Source organism: Salvelinus fontinalis, chromosome 10, assembly GCF_029448725.1.
Source record: "Salvelinus fontinalis isolate EN_2023a chromosome 10, ASM2944872v1, whole genome shotgun sequence".
NCBI classification, from domain to species: Eukaryota; Metazoa; Chordata; class Actinopteri; order Salmoniformes; family Salmonidae; genus Salvelinus; species Salvelinus fontinalis.
This window is the reverse complement of record NC_074674.1, coordinates 3,961,617-3,988,798: the sequence shown is the minus strand read 5'-3', so window position 1 is coordinate 3,988,798 and position 27,182 is coordinate 3,961,617. Positions and strand designations below refer to the sequence as shown.

The 27,182-nt window shown below is 41.6% G+C and overlaps 4 protein-coding genes across 6 annotated transcripts; 1 reads left to right on the top strand and 3 right to left on the bottom strand.

Annotated features, from left to right (window-relative positions):
• Positions 1-1,267: 1,267 nt before the first annotated feature.
• Positions 1,268-4,013, bottom strand: selenow1 (selenoprotein W, 1). 2 transcript variants are annotated; one of them, XM_055935407.1, is made up of 6 exons: positions 3,821-4,013; positions 3,532-3,556; positions 3,368-3,421; positions 3,164-3,238; positions 2,949-3,059; positions 1,268-2,724 (listed from the first exon to the last, which is right to left on the bottom strand). In XM_055935407.1, the coding sequence occupies exons 1-5, from the start codon at positions 3,979-3,981 to the stop codon at positions 2,982-2,984; spliced, it is 393 nt and encodes a 130-aa protein (XP_055791382.1). In that variant the 5' UTR covers positions 3,982-4,013; the 3' UTR covers positions 1,268-2,724; positions 2,949-2,981. The 2 variants fall into 2 exon arrangements, with proteins under 2 accessions (XP_055791382.1, XP_055791381.1); XM_055935406.1 differs by having other exon boundaries at positions 2,965-3,059; positions 3,821-4,012.
• A 338-nt stretch (positions 4,014-4,351) lies between these two features.
• On the bottom strand, positions 4,352-10,038 carry ehd2a (EH-domain containing 2a). The gene is made up of 6 exons (XM_055935403.1): positions 8,552-10,038; positions 8,239-8,415; positions 7,832-7,929; positions 6,876-7,288; positions 6,551-6,715; positions 4,352-6,135 (listed from the first exon to the last, which is right to left on the bottom strand). Exons 1-6 carry the CDS (start codon positions 8,773-8,775, stop codon positions 5,596-5,598), a joined length of 1,617 nt encoding a protein of 538 aa, XP_055791378.1. The 5' UTR covers positions 8,776-10,038; the 3' UTR covers positions 4,352-5,595.
• An 80-nt stretch (positions 10,039-10,118) lies between these two features.
• On the bottom strand, positions 10,119-14,002 carry si:dkeyp-117b8.4 (E3 SUMO-protein ligase ZBED1). Of its 2 annotated transcripts, none has more exons than XM_055935401.1 (2): positions 13,671-14,002; positions 10,119-13,025 (listed from the first exon to the last, which is right to left on the bottom strand). In XM_055935401.1, exons 1-2 carry the CDS (start codon positions 13,897-13,899, stop codon positions 10,519-10,521), a joined length of 2,736 nt encoding a protein of 911 aa, XP_055791376.1. In that variant the 5' UTR covers positions 13,900-14,002; the 3' UTR covers positions 10,119-10,518. The 2 variants fall into 2 exon arrangements, with proteins under 2 accessions (XP_055791376.1, XP_055791377.1); XM_055935402.1 differs by lacking the exon at positions 13,671-14,002 and adding an exon at positions 13,307-13,590.
• Positions 14,003-14,011: 9 nt separating this feature from the next.
• Positions 14,012-27,018, top strand: napaa (N-ethylmaleimide-sensitive factor attachment protein, alpha a). The gene is made up of 11 exons (XM_055935409.1): positions 14,012-14,220; positions 15,524-15,606; positions 15,703-15,819; positions 16,004-16,050; positions 16,204-16,281; positions 16,593-16,648; positions 16,778-16,862; positions 25,275-25,379; positions 25,465-25,533; positions 25,700-25,750; positions 25,830-27,018. Exons 1-11 carry the CDS (start codon positions 14,126-14,128, stop codon positions 25,929-25,931), a joined length of 888 nt encoding a protein of 295 aa, XP_055791384.1. The 5' UTR covers positions 14,012-14,125; the 3' UTR covers positions 25,932-27,018.
• Positions 27,019-27,182: the final 164 nt, after the last annotated feature.

The window sequence follows — 27,182 nt, the reverse complement described above, 5'->3', positions numbered from 1 at the left end:
CAGAAATGTGGTGCGTACTCTCTCGTCCACAGGACTTTATCCTTCTAACTGTTCCAAATGTCCGAGCTAAATTTGGTAAAAGGGCTTTTATGTACTCTGCGCCATCGTCTTGGAACGCCTTACAAAATACTTTTAAACTGGAATAACTTGTCCTGATTGGTGTTTTTAAATTATTGATGAAGGATTTTGAGGTTGATTCCCTGACCTGTCAATATTTTTAATTGGCTGTTTTATGATTTTGTAATACTGTTGTGAATGCTATGGTTTTTTACTAGATTATCTGTCTGTAATTGTGTAATGACTTGGTGCTGCCTATCTAAATTTCAATGAGCCCTTCCTGGTTAAATAAATACAAATAAAATTGCTTATGTTCTTCTTGACCTTTGCTGTTTAATATAATTTCAATGTACGTTAAAGGGGAATCTGGAGTTCAAACAAATTGGTTCCCCGCCACCTTTTTGGCTAAATGGCTTATCAAATTCATAGACAGGGCTATAGATGAAGGACAGGATAGTTTTAATAATGTTTTGAAGCTAGTGTTTTTTAGAATGACATTGTTTACAATGGAGAAAAACAAGCTTATGTTTTGGGTTCTGATGGAGTGTGACAGTTGAACTAAGCTCATGAGGCTTAGTTTTATGTATTTTTCAAGAATCAATATATAGAATTAATTTAAAAGTCAGAAAATGTATGTAGCATTCACATATTGCCACTTTAATGAAGTGGTTCCAAAACGTTTTCGGTTACTGTACCACCAATTTAATTTTGCTCTGCCCGGAGTCCCCCTGAAGTACCCACTCATGTGCATTTTACCAGTAAGCCTATGGTCTCATGAGTCTTCTCAAGTACTCAAGTCCTAGTATCCCTGGTTGGGAACCACTGCTTTAATGCATCAAATGCATAGGTTGTTCTACCTTAATTGGAGGCGGTTACCAGGGAGGAAGAGGCGAAGCGAGAGGGTACACTCCCGTCAAAATCTGTCCACGTGGGAATACAGTGATTCTGCTTATCTGTCAAGCAGAGCAACTCCCATTGTTAGGGCGGAGACAAGACCATCTCATCACTATATACAGTATCTCTGCTGTTACTGTTGAGAATGAACCAGATGGCAATCCTTCACATAGGGACACTTACATCTGCCACTGTCTCTATCTGCATAATGCTAATTTCTGCCTTTTACCAGCTTCACTCTGAAGGTGTAGTGATATACCATTTTGAAAACAGATGTTAACTGATTTTGGTATCCTGAACTAATATTCAGAATGACTAATGAAAACCTAACTTTTATTGAGGGGTTGGATCTAGAAGATTACATCATAGGACCTTGAAGAATCACATTTATAATGAAATATCACAGAAGTTTCTGTTGATGGAAAGACATGTGAAAATTAGAATGTGTCTGGACATGTGCCATCTTGGTAGGGACAATTATACAGTGTACAAAACATTAAGGACACCTGCTCTTTCCAGGACAAAGCCTAACCAGGTGAATCCAGGTGAAAGCTATGATCCCTTATTGATGTCACTTGTTAAATCCATTTCAAATCAGTGTAGATGAAGGGGAGACAGGTAAAAAATATAAAAATATTTAAGACATGAGACAGATTGTGTGTGTGCTATTCAGAGGGTGAATGGGGAAGACAAAAGATTGAAGTGCCTTTGAAAGCGATATGGTAGTAGGTGCCAGGCGCACCGGTTTGTGTCAAGAACTGCAACGCTGCTCAATTTTTCACACTCAACAGCTTCCCGTGTGTACCAAGAATGGTCCAAAACCCAAAGGACACTCAGCCAACTTACCACAACTGCGGGAAGCATTGGAGTCAATATTAGGAAGGTGTCCTTAATGTTTTGTACACTTAGTATACTCTTCCTCTAACAAGTACACAACCTACTGGTATCTACCATACCTAGGCAAGGGGATCATGTTTCACATGCCTACAGGCTGCCTGTCTCAGATATCACATTTGACAAATATTTCAGTTTCAACTTTCATTATACATGATCTAGTTTAAAAGAAGATACATGTAACACCAATCTTGAATGTAGATTAAAACTACTGTAATGTTTATAGAAATGTGTATAAAACCCCAAATGAATGTGTAACACTAAATGGTTAACCGTCTTGTTCTTACACTAAGTAGATGCTGTTTAAGATGAAAATGTATCCTATTTATCTGTCATGGAAAAGACACTCAAGAACCAGACAGTGCAGCTCTATAACTTTCCATGAGGCATGTCTACCAAGGGTGTCACTGTCACTCACTAGTCTACTGGACATTGCAATATGCATTTCTATTCTGTCAAGGTGTTGCGTCTTCCTTTCCTTGTTTAATCAAAACGTCAGGCCTTTTTAAAATACAGACAAACTAAGAGAAGAAAGTTGACATATAAACAAAAGATAAGTTAAGAACTTGCATTTCATAGTCGCATCAACATTTGGAAAGATACATACAATGTTAAATGTTTTAAAGCTTGACCATGCCTAAAAGTAAAAATAATGGAACAATGTAAGAAGCTCAATTAAAATGTTATGTTTCAATTACAAATAAACAGTATATTCTCCCTTTGTATCACCCTCCATCTTACAAAAGCAGTGCCACTGTAGGAGTTGAAGGAATCTGCAGGGCACCTCCCTGGCAGAGCAGGTTTCATCAAGCAGCACCCATGTCTTTGACAATTGGAGCACCACCATCATTATGCAATGTCAAGGAGATGACAAACAGACTGTGGAAAGAGAAAATGATTAAAATTAAGAAAATGTACACTGAAATGGATGTATGCTGCTACCAGTAACAGTGTACAAGAAAGAAGCCAAAGTAATATAAAAAAATTACATTGTGTAACAATCGTGGAAACCATGTGTTAGATGTATTTATTTTGTAACATTCCACCTATTCCGCTCCAGCCACTACCATGAGCCCGTCCTCCCCAATTACGGTGCCACCAACCTCCTGTGGTTCATACCTCCACAATCAGCACTCTTATTTCCCCAACACCTTATCAATTGCATCAACCAATGTTGACATTTTCTGCTCGTTGTCCACAAAGCCTGACCCCTCCTGCAGAAAGCAAATGTTTGTATTTTTAAAATATTGTATTAAATCATACTGTGCACACATGTTTTGTTGGGTGAAGAAACAAGTTCCACTGTTTGATACTGTACCTTCTTTGAGTGGACCAACTTGCCATTCACCTCCACCTCGAACCACCCAGAGGTTGAAGGTGTGCTTTCACCAGTCTGGTGAGTGAGTGATAGATAGAAAGGATGTGTGAGAGAAAGAGGGGTGTCATTATAGTAACTTGAAACAAACATCTGGTAACATTCATCTGCAATTTTCTACTCTTTAGGCTACTTAAAATGACTCACAATCTCAAGATCACCTGGGAATTCATCCTCAAGCTGTGTCTTGAGTCTGGTGAACTAAAATTTAAAGCATAAATATCACTCAGATGTAGAAAGAATGATTAAATCAAAAGATACAATTTGATTAAAAAAATGGACTAGTACATGTACATTTAATGGACACGTACCTTGGGCCTGTACCCTCATCCACCGCTAGGCATAAGAAACAGAGAGGATTAGCAACACTGTGTCAAACAAACATGCTTTCATTTCACTGTGTCTATGCAACTTTATAAGCAAATAGCTACAGCAACTCATTTTCAGAGAACCACAAATTTGGGTGAAGGCCTAGGACTGCTCCCTACCTAACAATCAATCTGGCAATTTTCAAACGCAACCAAGCGGTAATGTTACCTAAATAAACCCCTGCCTGGAGGATAAACTGTACCGTCAGCAGTAGTAAAAATAGCAACCTACCAGTAGATGATATGAACTTTGACTCCCATATCGCAAGTCGCTGCAGCCCTTCTCTGAGAGAGGTAGTAGTTGCAAAAGAGTTGTCGGTGTAAGGCTATTTCCTTGATATTTGACGTTGTTATGAAATAAATAAGGCGGAGCGACCCACGAATCATCTTCATGAGGTCCCCCGTTCACACAGGAGAACACATCTTTACCAAGGAGGAGAGATGTGTTTTTAGCTTTACCAAAATACTTCACATGAAAACAAGTATGGCAAGAATAAGTGCATGTTCTAGTCTTGATTATTTCTATGCATATACATAACGTTTTCATACATAGATTTATTCACATAAGTAAATATATAAAACAGTCAATTTTGTCTACCCCTAAAAGCTTGCATCAAATGGTTTGGTTGGGAAATTCGACCTTCCAACCACGTCATCGTTGCATTCACGTGACCACTAGACTTTCGAGGACGAAGCCCTTTTAGCCTGGAAAATGCGTAATGTCCACATCTTCTCCCGCCACAAAACACTTCTTCAACAAAGATATTGTTAAAAACAAGTCTTTATTCTTCCCTAAGTGATTTGAAATAACCATTATATTTTTGCTTGATAACGGGAATATACTCTCTTATAGAATGTTCTTAGAAACATAACTTCTCATTACATTAAATAATTTAATTCTACATGCAAAGCAATACCTTCAGGATTTACTCAATTAAAACTAATTTGTGTTTTGTAGAACATGTCAAGACAGAGGCACAATTTATGTTGTATGGTTGCCCCCAGCTGGATAAGAAATTTATTAAGGTAACGTTTACATTCCAAGAACAAGATCTCTCTCGGGGGAAATTTTTCTGGAATGTAGACATATTACTGACATTTTATGGAAGAAAGCTTGGTTGCTCCCTCACAAATGTTGTATTTCAAATGAAGTAAAACAAATTCACTTTAAAATATTGCACAAACTATACCATTGTAATAACTTTTAATAGCATGTTTTGTGATTTAAAAAAAGGGGAAACTACTATACACGTTTTGTGAGTACGACTGAAGTTACTTTGGAGCGAGTTAAGTAATTACATGTGCTTTCTCATTAATAAGACCCATGTATTTACAATGAAAGATGTAATATATTATTCAAATGAAAACAAGCTACTGAATTAGTTGTTCATTTCTTAATTCTCTCTCGTCAATTTTACATACACAAAAACAAATATTTGAAATCTGTCCCCAAATGTAATAAAATCTCTAGAATTAGTCAATGACATAACAATGTATTCTTACAACTCTATCATAGTTTTATACAATTGTAACCCCTGACCTTTTTCTGATTATTTTGAGTAACTTGCATTTCGGTGAAATTGTTGTCACTGGCAATTCACTTGTAGTGATTTGTATTTCTTAAAATACAATAGAAATATACATATAATCAAAACAAGAAATCAGGAAATGACAGAACGAGTCCAATTCACAATCTAGCGATCTATTGGAGTGAACCAGTGTCAGCATCCACAATATAAATGCGTAGTGTTTGTAGACAGTACATAATTTGGAAGGAAAATCCTGCCAGGATTGTGGTTTCCCAGGGAAAATCAATGACATGACTGACATGACCAAGTTGTTGGAAATCTATCCTGTCCAGTCATCTTTTCTAGGAACAAATGTTTTGTTTAATTAATTATTTCTCTTCATTCAAAAGGGTTGTTGTTTTTGATTGCATTATTTGATGTTCTCTAGTTTTGCTTTGCCCAGCCTATCATAGGCTCCTGTTCAACCTGCCAGACTAACCTAAACAGCTAATCCTTTATGCAAACGTTTCGAAGGTGGCACCAGGTGGGCAGGCAGCTCTCCTGGGAGCCCATGGCCCTCCAGCTTGGCCTCAATGAGGTGGATGGCTAGGGCAAACTCCTCATCATCCAGCATGCCATCACAGTCCACATCAGAAAGCCTCCAGATATGGCCAAGTACTGAGTTTGGCAGGTGGGTGCTGACCATCCACTCCTTGGCCTTAGTACCGCTCAGTTTGCCCTCATTTGGACAGAGATTGTAGAATATCTCATCATATTTTTGTTTATCTTTTGTCACCACCCATTCATCCTTCTGTATTTCCCTGCTTTCTCCACTCTTTGTAACTTGCTCAAAGAGAGACCTGCCAGTTTCCAAGAAGGTTCCATCCGGAATCCCTGGCAGGGAAGCCTTCTTCAGATCCTGTTGATGTAGTAAAGGCATCAGCTTTGCAATGTCATTGGACAGTAACTTGTCCAAGGAAGCCATTAGGCTGGGCTTGAGTGTCTTGAACTTTGTGAAATCTTGACCCATTAGTCGTTCCTGAGAACAGAAAAAAGCAGGAAAGTCATACGAGCATGATTTTGAGTAAGTGATAATCAACTGGTCTGATTTTCTAGAAGTTGTACTGATCCTGAGAGCTTTCTGTTTCCTGTAATAAATAACCATTATGAGTAGGACCCTGTGTTTTGTGCAATCATGTGACGTGACTGGATTTGAACCTTTATTTTAAGCTTTTTCCAAAAATTCTTCCCTTTTGGTACAGAGCCATCGTCAGACAATTGCTTACATTTTTTTGTGTAATTCTTATTTCTGGATGGCTTAAAATACAGGATAAAATCTTACTATGTCACATTATGACTGCACAAAACATAGGACTCTAATTATGAGTTCTTGGACAAACGGAATAGGTAATCCAACCAAATATGCATGCAACAAAATTGGGAGGGTAGCAGACCTGCATCTTGGCACAGTCAGGGAAGTCACCAGCTGGTACTCGCTGTTGCTGTTGAATCTTGGAAAAGATGAGAGGAAGCTCATAGATCAGGTTCTGCTTCTTGCTCTCCTTGCAGAAAACTGTGGGCATCTCCTGCTTGAGATGGCTAATGATATGTGCATGGGCCTAGAGTGAGGAGGACAAAGATGGGAAGCACTTAACCTTGGTTTCAAAAGAGTCCGTCATTTTTATAGATTCATGCCTGTGCAAATGCTCTCCAAATATACACTTATGTTTATTTATAAACAATTATATCAAATGAATATAGACAATAAACGTGCCTCACCCTAACTAGGCGTGCCCTCTTAACTAGGTCATTAAGTTTCCGTACGGCAGCATTTCGAGGCAGGTTCCGGATATCCTCCAAAAGATCCAGTTCCTCAAGCTCCAGCAGTTGACAGTGGTCAGACAACAGACGTGGCTGTGACCAGAGGGAGACGATGTAAACCCGGAGTATTTCAGGGGTTTGAAACACCTTCCCCAGTGACCACATGAGAGCACCATACACTCGCATCAACTGTTGAGAGTCGACCCTGTCTGCTTTATTCAGTACCACACGCAGCTTGTCTTCATAGCCACACAGAGCCCCAAAGGCACGTGTGAGCTCATCAGAGAACTCCAGTTTATGTGCATCAAACAGAAGGATGATGTGGTCCACACGTTCTGCAAACCAGCGCAGCACTGCTGGGAAATCATATCCTAAATTAAAAAAGAACAGCACAGAAGTTGTATGAATCCATTAAAAGAAGTGGAACAGTGAAATTTAATAACTCTATGAATTAGGTCAACATGCATAATCCCAGTGGACCTAAAATATTTCATTTGATTGAGCGGCTGTTAGCAGCTCCACCCTTGGATGAATATCTCCAGAGTAAAAATAATCTGCAGAGTCCTCCCATCCCATACAATAATTTGACATCATACATTCTGCTTCAAATCAAGACCCCACCCTCTCTCTGAGGACCGAGGGTGTCTCAGGGAGAGTTGGGATATCCCCCAAAAACTATTCCAATTCACAAGTGTATTAAACACACTTGTACAAATATAAGCACCCTCCAAATGATTATTATTGTTTTTTAAATCAACACCCGTCTTATAAGTCAAAATTCCATCAGGGTAAGGTATACGCAGAATACATGGACTGCTGAAAAGTTTTTCAATTCAAACAATTGATTTGAGATAATATATTAGGACAGTAGGACTTCTCCATCCCCCATTCAATTTATCTTTCTTGCATCTGACCTCGACTCATTCTCTTCTTAGCCGAAGATAAGATGCCTGGTGTGTCAATAATGCTGATACTCTCCAGGACCTGATTTGGAAGCAGGGCACACTGGAATCTTGGGGAAAGAGAAAACAAGAATTTGACTGACTGCATCAAACTTTGCATGTTTTTCAAACATCACAGAAGATGCAGTATGTGTTGAAATTGAAATTCTAAATAACATTTCCAAGCTTGTCCTCTTTGGTAGCACTAAAGTTAATGCAGCTCACTTTTTCATTTCTCATGTCCCCCCCTTTCCCTATTCTCAGTTTTCCATCCACTCCTTGATTTGCTTTGTTGGCATGGTTATATTTCCTGTCCCTGCACCTCAATTAAAACATTTATTTTGCCAACAACCACTAACTTTGCCCTGATGTCCTCTTACCTGTTCAGGAAGGTATTTCCAAAAGAATTGAGGTGGCGAAAGGGCTTTTTGTGGTCTACTGACAGAGCATTGCCTGGGATTAGTTGTTCTACCTCCCCATGCATGATGGCAGTGAAGCTGTCTGTGGTGGGCTCTGGACCAACACGGCTACCTGGAAAGTCTTGCTCAAGGAGATATCTTTATCACACACACACAGAGATAAATAAGCAATATACATACATACACCATATAAAAGAAAGACATTTGTATGGCAAATATTGTATCTGTGCCATAGGCCCGTGAGCCATTATAATAGATTAAATAACTTAGTCACCTGATAAAAGTAGTCTTCCCTGTCGAGTATTGACCCATCACCAGCACCATCGGTTTGTTGTCAAAATCGGCATCCTCAAAGCTGGGAGAGTGAAAGTGTTGGAAGCCATATTGCTTCTCTATGGGAAGCAGCCTCTTATAGTAAAGATACTTGAGCTCTTTTGTGACTGCGTTTACATCCTCCAGCGTTTCAGCATTTCTGTCCTTCAGCCCCCCACTAGACATGATGGTGGAGTAATATAGAACAAATAAAGGTCCTTGAAGTGTTGGTAAGTCTATTATTCTGCTGTAGAAGAATGTGAAAAGTAGTGATTGCAAAGAATGAGCTGGAAATTGTGAATAGAACACAGTGGCGTGAGCTGCCTGAGCCGATGCTGCCTCGGGGACATGCTCAGAGGGTGGAGATGGGTGTTGACCACAGCTGTTCAAGTGCACCGAACACAGTCATATCAATTGGGATTCGGTGGAGGAGTGAAACAATGCAATTTTCTACTGAGAAGGCGAATAAGAAAAGCTCGGACATAAAAAAAAAAAAAGCTCGGACACACATGGTACCGATAAAAATTGGCAGCCCTGGCCTCCCAAATGGCGCAGCGGTCTAAGGCACTGAATCGCAGTGTTGCTGCATCACTACAGCCTGAGGTTCGATCCCAGGCTGTGTCATTACCGCCCGTGACCGGGAGTCCCATAGGGCGGCGCACAATTGGCCCAGTATCGTCTGGGTTAGGAGAGGGTTTGGCCGGGGGGCTTTACTTGGCTCTAGCGACTTCTAATGGCAGGCTGGGTGTCTGCAAGCTGACACCGGTTGTCAGTTGAACGGTGTTTCCTCCGACACATTGGTGCGTCTGGCTTCCGGGTTAAGCGAGCGGGTGTTAAGAGGCGCAGATTGGCGGGTCATGTTTCGGAGGATGCATGACTCGACCTTCCCCTCTCCCTCTACCGTTGGGGAGTTGCAGCGATGAGACAAGATTGTAATCACGAAATTGGATGGGGAAAAAAAGGGTCAAAAAAATTGAATAATAATAATTGTAAAAAATTGGCAGCCCTTGTGCCAAACCAGAAGACTAATAGGAAAGCAAGTATGCCTATGCAATTCATCAGCCAGTCAGGCCAGTTAGTTTGGCAGACTGGTCTCATAGACTATGCGTAACATAGAAAACATAAATCCGGGACTCAAATTACACTGAACAAAAATATAAAACGCAACATGAATTTAAAAAGTTACAGTTCATATAAGGAAATCCGTCTATTGAAATAAATAAATAAGCTTTTTGTGCATATGGAACATTTCTGGGATTTTTTTTCTACTCATGAAACATGGGACCAACACTTTACATGTTGCGTATATATTTTTGTTCACCTAAGTGGTATTTCCTCTATTGTGAGAGTGTTGATGAAAGTTACATTTGTCTCACTCAGGTGTTGTTTTAAAATAAATGTTAAATACTTTTGTTTGTTTGAAAATGTTTGAATGTTTAACCATTCCCTTAATGCTACAGTTCTTCACGGATAGTGTTGAGACATTTCTTACTTCTAAATGAACATCATTCTGCAATTATTGTACAAGCTTCTCTGCTGAACCAGTGTTTTTACTTCATGCAAACCAAGGACAAAGTGCAACAACTCCTCACAACTTTACATATAGGATACATATTATTTGGTATGGTACACATTGAAAGCACTTTACAACGACTTCTGATGAAAATTCACAGCTCACATGTAGATATGTAGGCCAGACACTTTTTTACATGTAAAAACAGACGGCACACAAGTGTGGCTTTGAGCCCAATAGCTGCATTATTTGTTTGCCTTGTCATTGATTTTTCAACTCTTTACCTAGATGAGTTGAAATCAGCTAAATCTTAGGCAGGAATGGATAGATATTTTCTCACAGGCCTATGTTGAGTATGCATATCCACAACTCTGTTCTTACTATGATAAAGGAAGGTATTTAGACTGACTACAAGCTCACAACTCCTCCCCTCCCAACCAAGTCTTGCTCTCATAGGACACTAAAGACTGATACAGAGTCTCTCTTGTCTTCTTGGCTCCATTCCTGTCACTGCCCCTTTCTCCATGCCCCGTAGACCCTCCCATCAGTTTCTCCACATAGTCACTGTTCTGATGAAGGAAAAGAATATGATCCAAATGCTGGGGCCCCAGAATGGCCCTGCGTTGAGCAACAGTAGTCTCTCTAGGAGCAAAAGCTCTGTCTGCAGCCACAGCCGTAGTAGGAATAGCCAGAAATGTACGGGCAAGTCTGGCCACGGCAGGGAAGCGATGCTCCTTAGAACGCCACCAGTGGAGAGGTGACAGGCTACGTGTGCACAACGGCTCTGCAATGTAGTTCTCCAGCTGTTGGTGGATCTCAGGCATTCGCTCAGTGGGATCCTCTCCTAGCAGTATGTCGTACATGGTTTTGGCCACTGGGCTCACTTGATTATAGGAAGGGGGCTGCAGATGAACGATTGTTGACTGAGAGTTAATCAATCTCATATTAGTCACTCCCCTTTCCCTTCCCTCTTCGCCCTTCTCATCATCACCTCCTTTATCACGCTCTCTGCTTATTTCCTCTGCCTCTATTTGCGCTTGAGCAGATAACAGTTCTTTAACCTTGTCGTGCAGCTTACTACGTGCATGTGGGCTGAGGAAACGCAGCTCCTTAAACCTCGGGTCCAGGAATGAGGAGAGGACGGCAGGGCTGTCCAGTAAGGCCTCCTCTTCACCCAGTCTCCACTGTCGCTCCATTCCTGACTGCACGGTCTCCATGACTCCTCGAGCCACAGGGCAGCTGCTCTCTGCGATGTGTTGCCTTAGGACACGGAATACGCCATGCAGGCACGGCATAAGGGCGGAGATGGACACATTTATGTCCTCACTCAAAAAGGAGGCAGCGATGCGCATGGTCTTAAGAACTGGCACCAGCTCCTGGAGGAGACGCCACTGGTGGTCCACTAAATTTGGAGCAGCTTTCTGCTCCTCTAGAACGGAGCTCACCACCCATTTCAGCCCTAGCAGACTCTCACACATGTCGATAGTAGTTGCCCAGCGCCCTGGGTCATCCAGCGCCAGACAAGCACCGGCTTTATTAGCAGCTTCTGCTTTGTGGATCAGAGCGGCAGCAGCAGGTGTGTCATGCTGGAAATGTGAAATAATCCTGCGGGCCTCAGAAAGAGCCTGTCTGACAGGTTCCATCCATAGTCCTTCCTGGATGCAGAGTTTGAGGGCTTCCCCTGCACAGTGTAATGCTACCCAGCTCTCTGGGAGATCCTGAGGCGATTGGCCTGGTCCAGCAATTTGATATTCTTTCTGAAGTCCCATATTCGCAGTCCCTCTGGCCTCTGAGATCCTGGGAGTATCGTGCACAACACAGAAAACAGAGCTCTGGGGGAGATGGAAGTCGGAGAGAACTGCCTTTAGGGTGTCACCAAATTGAGTGAACCCACTTCCACAAGCCCTCTCTCTGATAACGGTCATGGGACGGGTCTGCAGCACACAACGGGCCAAGCGCCAGTCTTTGTCAATAAAATGTGCACTTACAGTTAAGAACAGCCGGCCGCTTGCTCCCACCTCACAACCTGCTACTGACCTCCAGTATTCAGTGCAAAGTGTTATGCCACGTGTTGCCAGGCCAGACTGAAGACACTGCTGCAGTTGCCGTTTAAGAACATCATAGCGATGCCAAATAAGGCTGCCGAGCTGAGAGGGAGACGGCACTGGGTATTGTGGTTCTAAGCAGCTCAATAGAAGACGAAATCCCCTCTCATCCACCACAGACAGTGGCTGCAAGTCCCTGTACACCACTTCTAATATTAGGTCAGTCAGGAACCCAGTTCGCTTATCATTGGATTCCTTGATACAAGTGCCACTGCGATTGCTATCACCAAAGTGGTTGTTCTCACTGTATAGTAATCCAGTATTTGAATTTGACGGTTCCAAATCTCGGCTGCAGACAGGGTTTGCATTGGCACCGCATCCTACATCTTGGGGAGCACATGTGATTCGTGCACGTTTGGCCGTCCCTTGTTCAGGAGATAAGCCAGCATCCTGCTGCTCCTCTTTTACAACTACGTGCAAATCTGGCTGGAACATGCATGTGTTGGCAGTAGTAGATGTAGTGGAGATGTTGCAGGGGAATCTGGGCTGGGCCATTGGCTGAAGTGATGTAGCTGGAATCGGGGCCAAGGCCACCACTGTGTTATGGAGTACAGGTGGCCCATTGTCGCGTATATTATGTTTGCGGACAAGGTGCTCCCTCATAGTCGTAGTGCTGTTGTGAAAAGACAACTGTCTCTTGCATATATTACACTCAACATACATCTCATTAAGCTGGATATAGTAATTCCAAACTGTAGACTTGCGTCTATCCAGAACCAGTCCTGATGCTCCCCGATCCCCCCTTCTCCTCAAATTTGGTCCCAGACTGCTGCACAACGGGTACCCTCGGAAATCCATGTTAGAGTTGTCAGAGATCACTGGAATGCAAGATAAATACACATTTGTTCAATGTTAGGTCAATCTGTGACTTTTTACATAGCTCCCAAATATTAAGATGTAGAAAAATAATTGCCATTTAACTACTTTGGCAATAACAGCTAATTAAAATGGGCACAGAAAACATGCACTAATTGTATGATACACCATCATGTTTGGCATGCATGTTGATTTCCTTTTCTATCTCAAAACATGACTAAGGATCTCAAGATGTTCTCCTGACAGAAATATTTTCTCCAAAGAGTTAGAGGTCCCTTTGTACCTGGCCTGTCTGTCAGTTCAGACTAAGGTCCAATGATCTTTGATAATGGTATATTTCACCTGAGATGAACGACTATATCCAACTACTAATTATCTCGAGTCCAGAATAATTTGATTATTATATATTTTTTTTTCTTTTTTTAAATGTATCACAAATATCGGAACTCTATCTGAATAGCTAAATAACATTACGGCGCCCGTAGATTCAAATAAGGCCATCTCGATCAAACTAGAGACCTTTGAACGGGAACTGATCAAACACTTTGGGTTATAGTCAAAAGTGCATGCGCTGAGAAAAACGAGAAACATTCAAATAACCAAATACAATTTTGACCAAATGAATGTATATGATCATGCAAAAATACCTGTGATTTCCGAGTCTGACTCTACATCATCACTAGGTTTAGCTTTAGTGACAAGAGGATGTTTTTTTCGCAAATGGTATTGCAAGCTTGTTTTGCTGCGGTGGTAGGAAAAACTCTGTTCGCAATGGAAACAGTAAACTATGCTTTTGTCTGTTAAGATTCCTTTCGCATCCAATTTAAAGCCAAAACTTCCATATAAACTTCCTTTGAGTGGTTTATAGCCTTCCATTGTTAGTAGTAATTGTCAATGATATAGATAACCTTCGCTAAAATGTCTCACAAAAGTACCATACCACCACGTGTTTTTATTACTGATCACCTGATTTTACACTTCCGGTTTCAGTGTGACGTGACGCGTAGTTAAGCATAAATACATTTTACTGAGTTTACTGTTTTCTGCAGTGGATACCACGTACGATTTTCAGAGCTCACGAATAATAATTTGTTTTAAAAAGATGGATAATTCCGGGAAAGAGAAGGAGGCTTTGACTCTCATGGCCGAGGCTGATAAAAAGATGAAATCCTCACGAGGATTTGGGACGTTGTTCGGGTAAACGCAAACTAGCCTAGCTAACCTTTAGTAGTTATCGTTCGCGTGTTTGTTTTGTATTAGTTAACGTTCGCTACTTGTTCCAGATCCCATACATTTATTTTAACATGAAAGAATGTAGCTGCGAAACACAATAAAAACCACTAAAATAATAACGTTATGTACAGTGACGATAACATTAACTAACTAGCTATGTCACACACACACACCAAATGTTTAGCCGCAGTCTACTCAGATTCCCTATTCATCTGTGGTCTACTGACAGTGTTGTCATGTCACTTTGCTGGCTCCACCTGTTAAATGGTTTAGCCAACACCTTCCCCCCCAAATGTTTTTAAACAAGATAATGACAACAACAACATATCTCTGTTCCTTTTCTCTTTCATGAGTTAACGTTAGTTGTTTTGCATCATCTCTTTTTTTTTATTGCTTCTCTTTTTGAATGATCTTTATTCCATATCATAATCATATTATTATGATTTTATTTCCTATATATTTCTCTAGTTTTTGTAATCAAACGAGGAAATTAGCATCAAAACATTACATTTACATTAAATATTACAAAAAGGATTTGAGATTGATTGTAAGGAAAGTTAAAATATCGAGAATATCACATAATGTTCCCCCTCCGCTTTCTTAATCATAAACTTTGTTAACATCCAATTGGCAACAGATTTTCATGCTACTATTCAAAAATCCGCATTAAAAACTATATGTGCATTTTCCCAACAGAGATGTTTCCATCAAATTGGACTTGTTGCAGATAAAAGGCATGTGCGCGATGACGTAGTGAAAATAAAATACATTTTGCGGTTAAATTCCCATGCACAAAATAAAACATACACGTTAAATGGGTTTCCATCGCATTTTCCACTCTACTGATGGTTAAATCACACTTTTTGTTGTTGCTTTATATATTCTGCTATTGGCAAGTTTGCTCTAGCCCACAGCACTATCGAGGGTCTTATTCTGGTGACGCTATACTCGATTTTTGGCTTCCATTTGACAAACAGAAATAGTCTCGCTCTTTTGTCCATAATAATAATCTCATCATGTAGGCTATATGTGCACTCTAGCCAACAGCGCTGTTGGTTAGAACCACGTGCCAATACCAGAGTTGGCACACTGCATATTGTTTTTAAACGATTTTTTGAATATTTGCATAAAAATCTGTCTCCATTTGGATGGGAAAAAATATCGGGAACACCTTTTTTTGTCTTGTTCCTTCGTTGTCATGACCAACATGTTTTGATAGTGATATGTAGTATTAGGTCTAAATAACATTTTCTGTCTATTTCTCCAGAGGTTCATCCCGCAAGTATGAGGAAGCCTGTGACATGTATGTGAGGGCAGCAAACATGTTCAAAATGGCCAAGAATTGGAGTGGTAAGATTTGGTTAGAATTGAATAGTGTACATTTAGAACTGCAAGGGGTGTGTGGGGTGTCACCAACATAATATCTTGGTTCATATTTTGTTCCAGCTGCTGGCAACGCATTCTCTCAAGCAGCACACCTTCATCTGCAGATGGACAACAAACTTGATGGAGCCATCAATTTCCTTGATGCAGGCAATGCTTTCAAAAAAGCAGACCCACAGGGTACATCCGTTTTACTTTACACTCTGAAAAAGATTAGTTGCATTGTCAACATTTATTGGGGTTATGGGACAGACATATATACATGTTATTATATTCTCAAGGGTTGAAAAATGTATGCCACTGTATATGCCCTATTATAATGTAACTTTGGGTTTCTAATTGAATGTACTTTTTATCTCCACAGACTCCATCAACTGCCTGAACCAAGCCATTGAAATTTACACAGACATGGTGAGAAGCTGGGAGAATTTCTGCATTCACTACACAGTGTAATATTAAAGAAGTAAATCTCAAGCCTGCTCAATGATAGACAGTTGTGCCTAGTGTTCAGGAGCACTAGTTGTATGGTGTGTTGATTATTATTTCACCTCTTCTTGTCTGCAGGGCCGTTTCACCATCGCAGCCAAACACCACATATCTATTGCTGAGATCTACGAGAGTGAGCTATTAGATGTTGATAAGGCCAGTCACTCATAAGAGCCTAATAGAGAATGTAGTATCCTGTAATATATTTGATCTTTTTTTATTTATTTAACCTTTATTTAAGTAGTTAAGTCAGTTAAGAACAAATTCTTATTTACAATGACAGCCTACACCGGCCAAACCTGGACAATGCTGGGCCAATTGTGCGCTGACCTATGGGACTCTCAGTCACGGCCGGTTGTGATACAGCCTGGATGTACTGTTTTCATAGATCTTTCGCTCATATTTCAGCCTTTGATATCAATGAGAGGCCAGGAAAAGTAAATGTGATTTTTTTTTTTTATCCACAGGCCATTTGTCACTATGAACAGGCAGCAGATTACTACAAAGGGGAAGAGTCAAAGAGGTATTTTAACGTTCTTGCATAATCCCTTATGGGATTTACTGGTGTATTCCATCCCAATTTTCATACTTTTCTCTTGGTGTTGTGTAAATGTCTTTTGAACTGATTATTTACTTGCCAATCTCATTGTAGTGCTGCAAATAAATGCCTTCTGAAAGTTGCCACCTACACTGCCCAACTGGAACAGTACCAGAAAGCCATTGACATTTATGAACAGGTGTGTATTAACTCATGTACATTGCATTTAGAAAGGATTCAGACCCCTTGACTTTTTCCACATTTTGTTACGTTACAGCCTTATTTGAAAATGTATTAAATTGTTTTTTTCCCCCTCATCAATCTACACACAATACCCCATAATAATAAAGTGAAAACATGTTTTTAGAAATACTTTAGTTACATAAGTATTCAGACCCTTTGCTATGAGACTTGAAATTGAGCTCCGGTGCATCCTGTTTCCATTGATCATCCTTGAGATGTTTCTACAACTTGAATGGAGTCCACCTGTGGTAAATTCAATTGATTGGTCATGATTTGGAAAGGCACACAAGCCATGAGGTCAAAGGAATTGTCTCTAGAGCTCTGAGAGAGGATTGTGTCGTGGCACAGATCTGGGGAAGGGTAGCAAAAATATTTCTGCAGCATTGAAGGCCCCCAAGAACACAGTGGCCTCCATTATTCTTAAATGGAAGAAGTTTGTAACCACCAAGAATCTTCCTAGAGCTGGCCGCCCGGGAAAACTGAGCAATTGTGGGAGAATGGTCTTGGTCTGACAGAGCTCCAGAGTTCCTCTGTGGAGATGGGAGAACCTTCCAGAAGGACAACCATCTCTGCAGTACTCCACCTTTATGGTAGTGGCCAGACGGAAACCACTCCTCAGTAAAAGGCATATGACAGTCCGCTTGGTGTTTGCCAAAAGGCTCCTAAAGGACACTCACCATGAGAAACAAGATCAAATTGTATTTGTTATATGCACCGAATACAACCTTACCGTGAAATACTTACTTACAAGCCTTTAACCAACAATGCAGTTCAAGAAATAGAGTTAAGAAAATATTTACTAAATAAACTAAAGTGAATTTTAAAAAAATAAGTAGAACAACAACATTACATGTCAATATTGAGGCGAGGGTACAATTTAGTCGAGGTAATTTGTAAAGTGACTATGCATAGATAATAAACAGCGAGTAGAAGCAGTGTAAAAATAAAGAGGGGGGGGGTCTCAATGTAAATAGTCTGGGTGGCCATTTGATTGAATTGTTCAGCAGTCTTATGGCTTGGGGGTAGAAGCTGTTAAGGAGCCTTTTGGTCCTAGACTTGTCTTTCCGGTAGCAGAGAGAACAGTCTGTGACTGAAGTCTTTGACAATTTTTTGGGGCCTTCCTCTGACACCGCCTAGTATATAGGTCCTGGATCAATCAATCAATCAATCAATTTTATTTTATATAGCCCTTCGTACATCAGATAATATCTCGAAGTGCTGTACAGAAACCCAGCCTAAAACCCCAAACAGCTAGAATGCAGGTGTAGAAGCACGGTGGCTAGGAAAAACTCCCTAGAAAGGCCAAAACCTAGGAAGAAACCTAGAGAGGAACCAGGCTATGAGGGGTGGCCAGTCCTCTTCTGGCTGTGCCGGGTGGAGATTATAACAGAACTATGCCAAGATGTTCAAAAATGTTCATAAGTGACAAGCATGGTCAAATAATAATCATGAATAATTTTCAATTGGCTTTTCATAGCTGATCATTAAGAGTTGAAAAACAACAGGTCTGGGACAGGTGGCGGTTCCATAACCGCAGGCAGAACAGCTGAAACTGGAATAGCAGCAAGGCCAGGCGGACTGGGGACAGCAAGGAGTCACCACGGGCGGCAGTCCCGACGCATGGTCCTAGGGCCCAGGTCCTCCGAGAGAAAGAAAGAGATAAGGAGAAAATTAGAGAGAGCCAAGATTTTCAAAATGTTCATAAATGACAAGCATGGTCAAGTAATAATCAGGAATAAATCTCAGTTGGCTTTTCATAGCCGATCATTAAGAGTTGAAAACAGCAGGTCTGGGACAGGTAGGGGTTCCATAACCGCAGGCAGAAGAGTTGAAACTGGAATAGCAGCAAGGCCAGGCGGACTGGGGGCAGCAAGGAGTCACCACGGGCGGTAGTCCCGACGTATGGTCCTAGGGCTCAGGTCCTCCGAGAGAAAGAGAGAAGGAGAAAATTAGAGAGAGCCAAGATTTTCAAAATGTTCATAAATGACAAGCATGGTCAAATAATAATCAGGAATAAATCTCAGTTGGCTTTTCATAGCCGATCATTAAGAGTTGAAAACAGCAGGTCTGGGACAGGTAGGGGTTTCGTAACCGCAGGCAGAAACAGTTGAAACTGGAATAGCAGCAAGGCCGGGCGGACTGGGGACAGCAAGGTGTCAGCATGCCCGGTAGTCCTGACGTATGGTCCTAGGGCTCAGGTTCTCAGAGAGAAAGAGAGAACGAGAGAATTAGAGAGAGCATACTTAAATTCACACAGGACACTGGATAAGACAGGAGAAGTACTCCAGGTATAACCAACTGACCCTAGCCCCCCGACACATAAACTACTGCAGCATAAATACTGGAGGCTGAGACAGGAGCGGTCAGGAGACACTGTGGCCCCATCCGAAGAAACCCCCGGACAGGGCGAAACAGGAAGGATATAACCCCACCCATTCTGCCAAAGCACAGCCCCCACACCACTAGAGGGATATCCTCAACCACCAACTTACAATCCTGAGACAAGGCCGAGTATAGCCCACAAAGGTCTCCACCACAGCACAACCAAGGGGGGGCGCCAACCCAGACAGGAAGTTCACGTCAGTAACTCAACCCACTCAAGTGACGCACCTCTCCTAGGGACGGCATGAAAGAGCACCAGCAAGCCAGTGACTCAGCCCCAGTAACAGGGTTAGAGGCAGAGAATCCCAGTGGAGAGAGGGGAACCGGCCCTGGAGAGACAGCAAGGGCGGTTCGTTGCTCCAGAGCCTTTCCGTTCACCTTCACACTCCTGGGCCAGACTACACTCAATCATATGACCTACTGAAGAGATAAGTCTTCAGTAAAGACTTAAAGGTTGAGACCGAGTCTGCGTCTCTCACATGGGTAGGCAGACTGTTCCATAAAAATGGAGATCTATAGGAGAAAGCCCTGCCTCCAGCTGTTTGCTTAGAAATTTTAGGGACAATTAGGAGGCCTGCGTCTTGTGACCGTAGCGTACGTGTAGGTATGTACGGCAGGACCAACTCGGAAAGATAGGTAGGAGCAAGCCCATGTAACTCTTTATAGGTTAACAGTAAAACCTTGAAATCAGCCCTTGCCTTAACGGGAAGCCAGTGTAGGGAAGCTAGCACTGGAGTAATATGATCAAATTTCTTGGTTCTAGTCAGGATTCTAGCAGCCGTATTTAGCACTAACTGAAGTTTATTTAGTGCTTTATCCGGGTAGCCGGAAAGTAGAGCATTGCAGTAGTCTAACCTAGAAGTAACAAATGCATGGATAAATTTTTCTGCATCATTTTTGGACAGAAAATTTCTGATTTTTGCAATGTTACGTAGATGGAAAAAAGCTGTCCTTGAAACAGTCTTGATATGTTCGTCAAAAGAGAGATCAGGGTCAAGAGTAACGCCGAGGTCCTTCACAGTTTTATTTGAGACGACTTTACAACCATCAAGATGAATTGTCAGATTTAACAGAAGATCTCTTTGTTTCTTGGGACCTAGAACAAGCATCTCTGTTTTGTCCGAGTTTAAAAGTAGAAAGTTTTCAGCCATCCACTTCCTTATGTCTGAAACACAGGCTTCTAGCGAGGGCAATTTTGGGGCTTCACCATGTTTCATTGAAATGTACAGCTGTGTGTCATCCGCATAGCAGTGAAAGTTAACATTATGTTTTCGAATAACATCCCCAAGAGGTAAAATATATAGTGAAAACAATAGTGGTCCTAAAACGGAACCTTGAGGAACACCGAAATGTACAGTTGATTCGTCAGAGGACAGACCATTCACAGAGACAAACTGATATCTTTCCGACAGGTAAGATCTAAACCAGGCCAGAACTTGTCCGTGTAGACCAATTTGGGTTTCCAGTCTCTCCAAAAGAATGTGGTGATCGATGGTGTCAAAGGCAGCACTAAGGTCTAGTAGCACGAGGACAGATGCAGAGCCTCGGTCTGACGCCATTAAAAGGTCATTTACCACCTTCACAAGTGCAGTCTCAGTGCTATGATGGGGTCTAAAACCAGACTGAAGCATTTCGTATACATTGTTTGTCTTCAGAAAGGCAGTGAGTTGCTGCGCAACAGCTTTTTCTAAAATTTTTGAGAGGAATGGAAGATTCGATATAGGCCGATAGTTTTTTATATTTTCCGGGTCAAGGTTTGGCTTTTTCAAGAGAGGCTTTATCACTGCCACTTTTAGTGAGTTTGGTACACATCCGGTGGATAGAGAGCTGTTTATTATGTTCAACATAGGAGGGCCAAGCACAGGAAGCAGCTCCTTCAGCAGTTTAGTAGGAATAGGATCCAGTATGCAGCTTGAAGGTTTAGAGGCCATGATTATTTTCATCATTGTGTCAAGAGATATAGTACTAAAACACTTAAGTGTCTCTCCCGATCCCAGGCCCTCGCAGAGCTGTGCAGATCCAGGACAGCTAAGCCCTGGAGGAATACGCAGATTCAAAGAGGAGTCCGTAATTTGCTTTCTAATGGTCATGATCTTTTCCTCAAAGAAGTTCATGAATTTATTACTGCTGAAGTGAAAGCCATCCTCTCTTGGGGAATGCTGCTTTTTAGTTAGCTTTGCAACAGTATCAAAAAGAAATTTTGGATTGTTCTTATTTTCCTCGATTAAGTTGGAAAAGTAGGATGATCGAGCAGCAGTGAGGGCTCTTCGGTACTGCACGGTACTGTCTTTCCAAGCTAGTCGGAAGACTTCCAGTTTTGTGTGGCGCCATTTCCGTTCCAATTTCCTGGAAGCTTGCTTCAAAGCTCGGGTATTTTCTGTATACCAGGGAGCTAGTTTCTTATGACAAATGTTTTTCGTTTTTAGGGGTGCAACTGCATCTAGGGTATTGCGCAAGGTTAAATTGAGTTCCTCAGTTAAGTGGTTAACTGATTTTTGTCCTCTGACGTCCTTGGGTAGGCAGAAGGAGTCTGGAAGGGCATCAAGGAATTTTTGTGTTGTCTGAGAATTTATAGCACGACTTTTGATGCTCCTTGGTTGGGGTCTGAGCAGATTATTTGTTGCGATTGCAAACGTAATAAAATGGTGGTCCGATAGTCCAGGATTATGTGGAAAAACATTAAGATCTACAACATTTATTCCATGGGACAAAACTAGGTCCAGAGTATGACTGTGGCAGTGAGTAGGTCCAGAGACATGTTGGACAAAACCCACTGAGTCGATGATGGCTCCGAAAGACTTTTGGAGTGGGTCTGTGGACTTCTCCATGTGAATATTAAAATCACCAAAAATTAGAATATGATCTGCTATGACTACAAGGTCTGATAGGAATTCAGGAAACTCAGAGAGGAACGCTGTATATGGCCCAGGAGGCCTGTAAACAGTAGCTATAAAAAGTGATTGGTCCCGTGTGGCTCAGTTGGTAGAGCATGGCGCTTGCAACGCCAGGGTTGTGGGTTCAATTCCCACGGGGGGACCAGGGTTCAATTCCCACGGGGGGACCAGGATGAATATGTATGAACTTTCCAATTTGTAAGTCGCTCTGGATAAGAGCGTCTGCTAAATGACTTAAATGTAAATGTAAATGTGATTGAGTAGGCTGCATAGATTTCATGACTAGAAGCTCAAAAGACGAAAACGCCATTTTTTTTTTTGTAAATTGAAATTTGCTATCGTAGATGTTAGCAACACCTCCGCCTTTGCGGGATGCACGGGGGATATGGTCACTAGTGTAACCAGGAGGTGAGGCCTCATTTAACACAGTAAATTCATCAGGCTTAAGCCATGTTTCAGTCAGGCCAATCACATCAAGATTATGATCAGTGATTAGTTCATTGACTATGACTGCCTTTGAAGTGAGGGATCTAACATTAAGTAACCCTATTTTGAGATGTGAGGTATCACGATCTCTTTCAATAATGGCAGGAAGGGAGGAGGTCTTTATCCTAATAAGATTGCTAAGGCGAACACCGCCATGTTTAGTTTTGCCCAACCTAGGTCGAGGCACAGACACAGTCTCAATGGGTATGGCTGAGCTGACTACACTGACTGTGCTATTGGCAGACTCCACTAAGCTGGCAGGTTGGCTAACAGCCTGCTGCCTGGCCTGCACCCTATTTCATTGTGGGGCTAAAGGAGTTAGAGCCCTATCTATGTTGGTAGATAAGATGAGAGCACCCCTCCAGGTAGGATGGAGTCCGTCGCTCCTTAGCAGGTCAGGCTTGGTCCTGTTTGTGGGTGAGTCCCAGAAAGAGGGCCAATTATCTACAAATTCTATCTTTTGGGAGGGGCAGAAAACAGTTTTCAACCAGCGATTGAGTGCTGAGACTGCTGTAGAGCTCGTCACTCCCCCTAACTGGGAGGGGGCCAGAGACAATTACTCGATGCCGACACATCTTTCTAGCTGATTTACACGCTGAAGCTATGTTGCACTTGGTGACCTCTGACTGTTTCATCCTAACATCGTTGGTGCCGACGTGGATAACAATATCTCTATACTCTCTACACTCGCCAGATTTAGCTTTAGCCAGCACCATCTTAAGATTAGCCTTAACGTCGGTAGCCCTGCCCCCTGGTAAACAGTGTATGATCGCTGGGTGATTCGTTTTAAGTCTAATACTGCGGGTAATGGAGTCGCCAATGACTAGGGTTTTCAATTTGTCAGAGCTAACGGTGGGAGCCTTCGGCGTCTCAGACCCCGTAACGGGAGGAGTAGAGACAAGAGAAGACTCAGACTCAGACTCCGACTCGCTACATAATGGGGAAAACCGGTTGAAAGTTTCTGTCGGCTGAATGAGCGACACCGGTTGAGCATTCCAACAGCATTTCCCTCCAGAAGCCATGAGAATGGCTTCTGGATGTCAGGAGTCTTGGCCCCAGTGATTTACTGGGCTGTACCTACTACCCTCTGTAGCGCCTTACGGTCAGAGGCCGAGCAGTTGCCATATAGGCGGTGATACAACCAGTCAGGATGCTCTTGATGGTGCAGCTGTAGAACTTTTTGAGGATCTGGGAACCCATTACAAATCTTTTCAGTCTCCTGAGGGAGAAAAGGTGTTGTCGTGCCCTCTTTACGACTGTCTTGGTGTGTTTGCACCATGATAGTTCGTTGGTGATGTGGACACTAAGGAACCTGAAATTCTCGACCCGCTCCACTTCAGCCCTGTCGATGTTAATGGGGGCTTGTTCAGCCACTTCTCGGTGAAACATAATATTTTCGTTTTTTTTTTGTAATGTCCGGCTGTTAGGATAGTCTTGATTGTAGATCGCCCAGTTTGTTTTCCAATGATGGCACGTTGGCCAATAATATGGAGGGAAGTGGTGGTTTACCCACTCGTCTGCGAATTCTTACAAGGCACCCCTCCCCCTACAAGGCCCTCCTCCCCCTTTTTCTCCATCTTTTCGTCATGCTGATGATGGGGATTTGGCCCTTTTCTTGACAAAGCAGTATATCCATCGCATCGGACTCATTAAAGAAAATTATCTTTGTCCAGTTCGAGTTGAGTAATCGCTGGTCTGATGTCCAGAAGCACTTTTCGGTCATAAGAGATGGCAGCATCAACATTATGTACAAAATTAGTTACAAAAAATGCGAAAATATAGAAATAGCCCATTTTGGTTAGGAGCCTGTGAAATGGCAACCCCCCCCCCCCCACCCCCCCCCCCCCCCACACACACACACCACTATATTGCCTACCAAAGCTGTCTGATGAAACCCAAGATTGAACTCTTTGGCCTGAATGCAAAGCGTCGCGTCTGGAGGAAACCTGGCACCATCCCTACGGCGAGGCATGGTGGTGGCAGCATCATGCTGTGGGGATGTTTTTCAGTGGCAGGGACTGTGGGGACGGTTCACCTTCCAACAGGACAACGACCCTAAGCACACAGCCAAGACAACACAGGAGTGGCTTCGGGACAAGTCTCTGAATGTCCTTGAGTGGCCCAGCCAGAGGCCGTACTTGAACCCGAGCGAACATCTCTGGAGAGACCTGCGATGTTCCCCATCCAACCTGACAGAGCTTGAGAGGCTCTGCAGAGAAGAATGCGAGAAACTCCCCAAATGCCGGTTTTCCAAGCTTGTAGTGTCATACCCAAGAAGACTCGAGACTGTAATTTCTGCCAAAGGTGCTTCAACAAACAAAGTACTGATTTAAAGGGTCTGAATGCTTATGTAAATGTGATATTTTTTTATACATTTGCAAATAAATCTAAACCTGTTTTTGCTTTGTCATTATGAGGTGTTGTGCATAGATTGAGATTTGTTAAATCCATTTTAAAATAAGGCTGTAACGTAACAAAATGTGGAAAAAGTCAAGGGGTCGGAATACTTTCCGAATGCACTGTATATTATGGTGATTTAAATCACCAATTAACTTAGTGGGCTTTCCCAATTACCTCATTATGAGTTTGTTTTGTGTAATTCCTAGATCGGAACTTATGCAATGGATAGCGTCCTGTTGAAGTATGGCGCTAAAGACCACTTCTTCAAAGCAGCTCTTTGTCACTTCTGTGTGGACATGCTTAATGCAAGGGTGAGACTTTTATTTCTGTATACCTACATCACACAGCCTCTATGTACTAGGTTTGACCCTGTTCATATTTCTTGTCTACCAACAGCTGTCTGTACAGAGATATGAGGATATGTTTCCAGCCTTCTCAGATGCTAGAGAGTGCAAACTGGTTAAGGTAAGTCTATTGTGTTTCAAAGTTAAACAGCTCTTTAAATGGCTTTTTATCTGAGTGCATACTGAATATAACATTTATGGTATTTGTAGTAGAAACCAAAAATAAAACATGGCATTTCCTGAGTGTTATATTGTATACAAAACATGGCTTATGCTTATTTTAACAGAAACTTCTAGATGCATATGAGGAGCAGGATGTTGATGCATTCACTGATGCGGTAGGTTTTTCTTATACTTGCCATTCCATGATCACTGAATTATGTTTGTCTATTAAACCATTTCTACTTCTCTTAACAGGTGAAGGACTTTGACTCCATCTCAAGATTGGATCAGTGGAACACTACTATGTTACTGAGGATAAAAAAACAAATACAGGATGACGAGAGCGACCTTCGCTAATCCCCTCCCCTCTTCTAATCCATCAGAACTAATCATCATCTCCCTCACTACTCCTGGAACTTTATCACATCCCATTCCTGAATAACTTACCAATCTTAAATGTTTCTCTCTGAGTGTTTTCATCCTTTAATCACCAGGCATTGAACCCTTTAGTGTTTCATAACTGTCTATCCACTTCTTAATCTGTGTGATGTGTTGTCAAGCAATAAGGGTTCTGGCCCAGACCCCAAAGAACTACTGGCTAAAACCTGTGTAGAATAGCACCAAGTAGATAAAGGTGTACTAGCTAGCCCATCCAAATGAGGTGGATAATAACTTTGTTATAGTTTATTTCTGTTGTGTTATTTTCTGTAATAGTAACTCCACACAACTGTCTTAAGTGTTAATGGTTTTAGGTCATGTCTGAACTGGACATTTCCAGGGGCAACAGTATATTCTACTAGAACATACAGTATATGTCTTAAATTGGTTAGTTAATTAAAAACAGTGTTTTAGTCATAAATTGAGGCTTCTACTTTTAAATATATTGGTCATTGCTCAATTATGCTGCTGTTGTGTTACACAATAGCAAAGTCTCATCAGCCAAAAATGTTTTAGTTACTATCTTATATTGAATTAAGACTTTGGAAGAGATGGAACACATGTTTAACTCTGTTGATGAGTATAATTATTTCAGTGTGTCTACTAGCAGCCATTCCCCTTTTAATCATTATTTATTGATCTCTGAACTGTGAACATTTTGAATTTTGTTTTATTATTATACTGTAGATACTATTTTTATGTTGTCATTCCAAAGGGGATCTCTTTAAATTCCTACACAGGAAGCTGGATTACCTCAGTGCTATTGGCAGAACTAGGATGATTCCATGGATTAACCTGTATTATCCCATCTTTTATTTATTTCACATCTTGATTAAACATTTGGTTTTCAATTATATTCTGGCTTGATTAATAACAGGTAACATGTTGTGCATGTACATTGAAGTATGCATTACTCAAACAGCTGTATTACACAGCTACAGATGACTGTGATTGAAGGATGTGCAAGTTTGCAGTGAAAAATAAAAGCAGTTCATTATCCATATAATTGTCTGCCTCATTTGATCTACAGAATGGACTTTAACCTAATTCCCTGGGATGGCAGATTAATCAAATATTAATTAGATTTTTGACCTCAGACTTGTATTGCATTACATTACATGTTTTGTTGTAATGCAAAATACATTTTTAAAATTATGTATTTTTCTTATT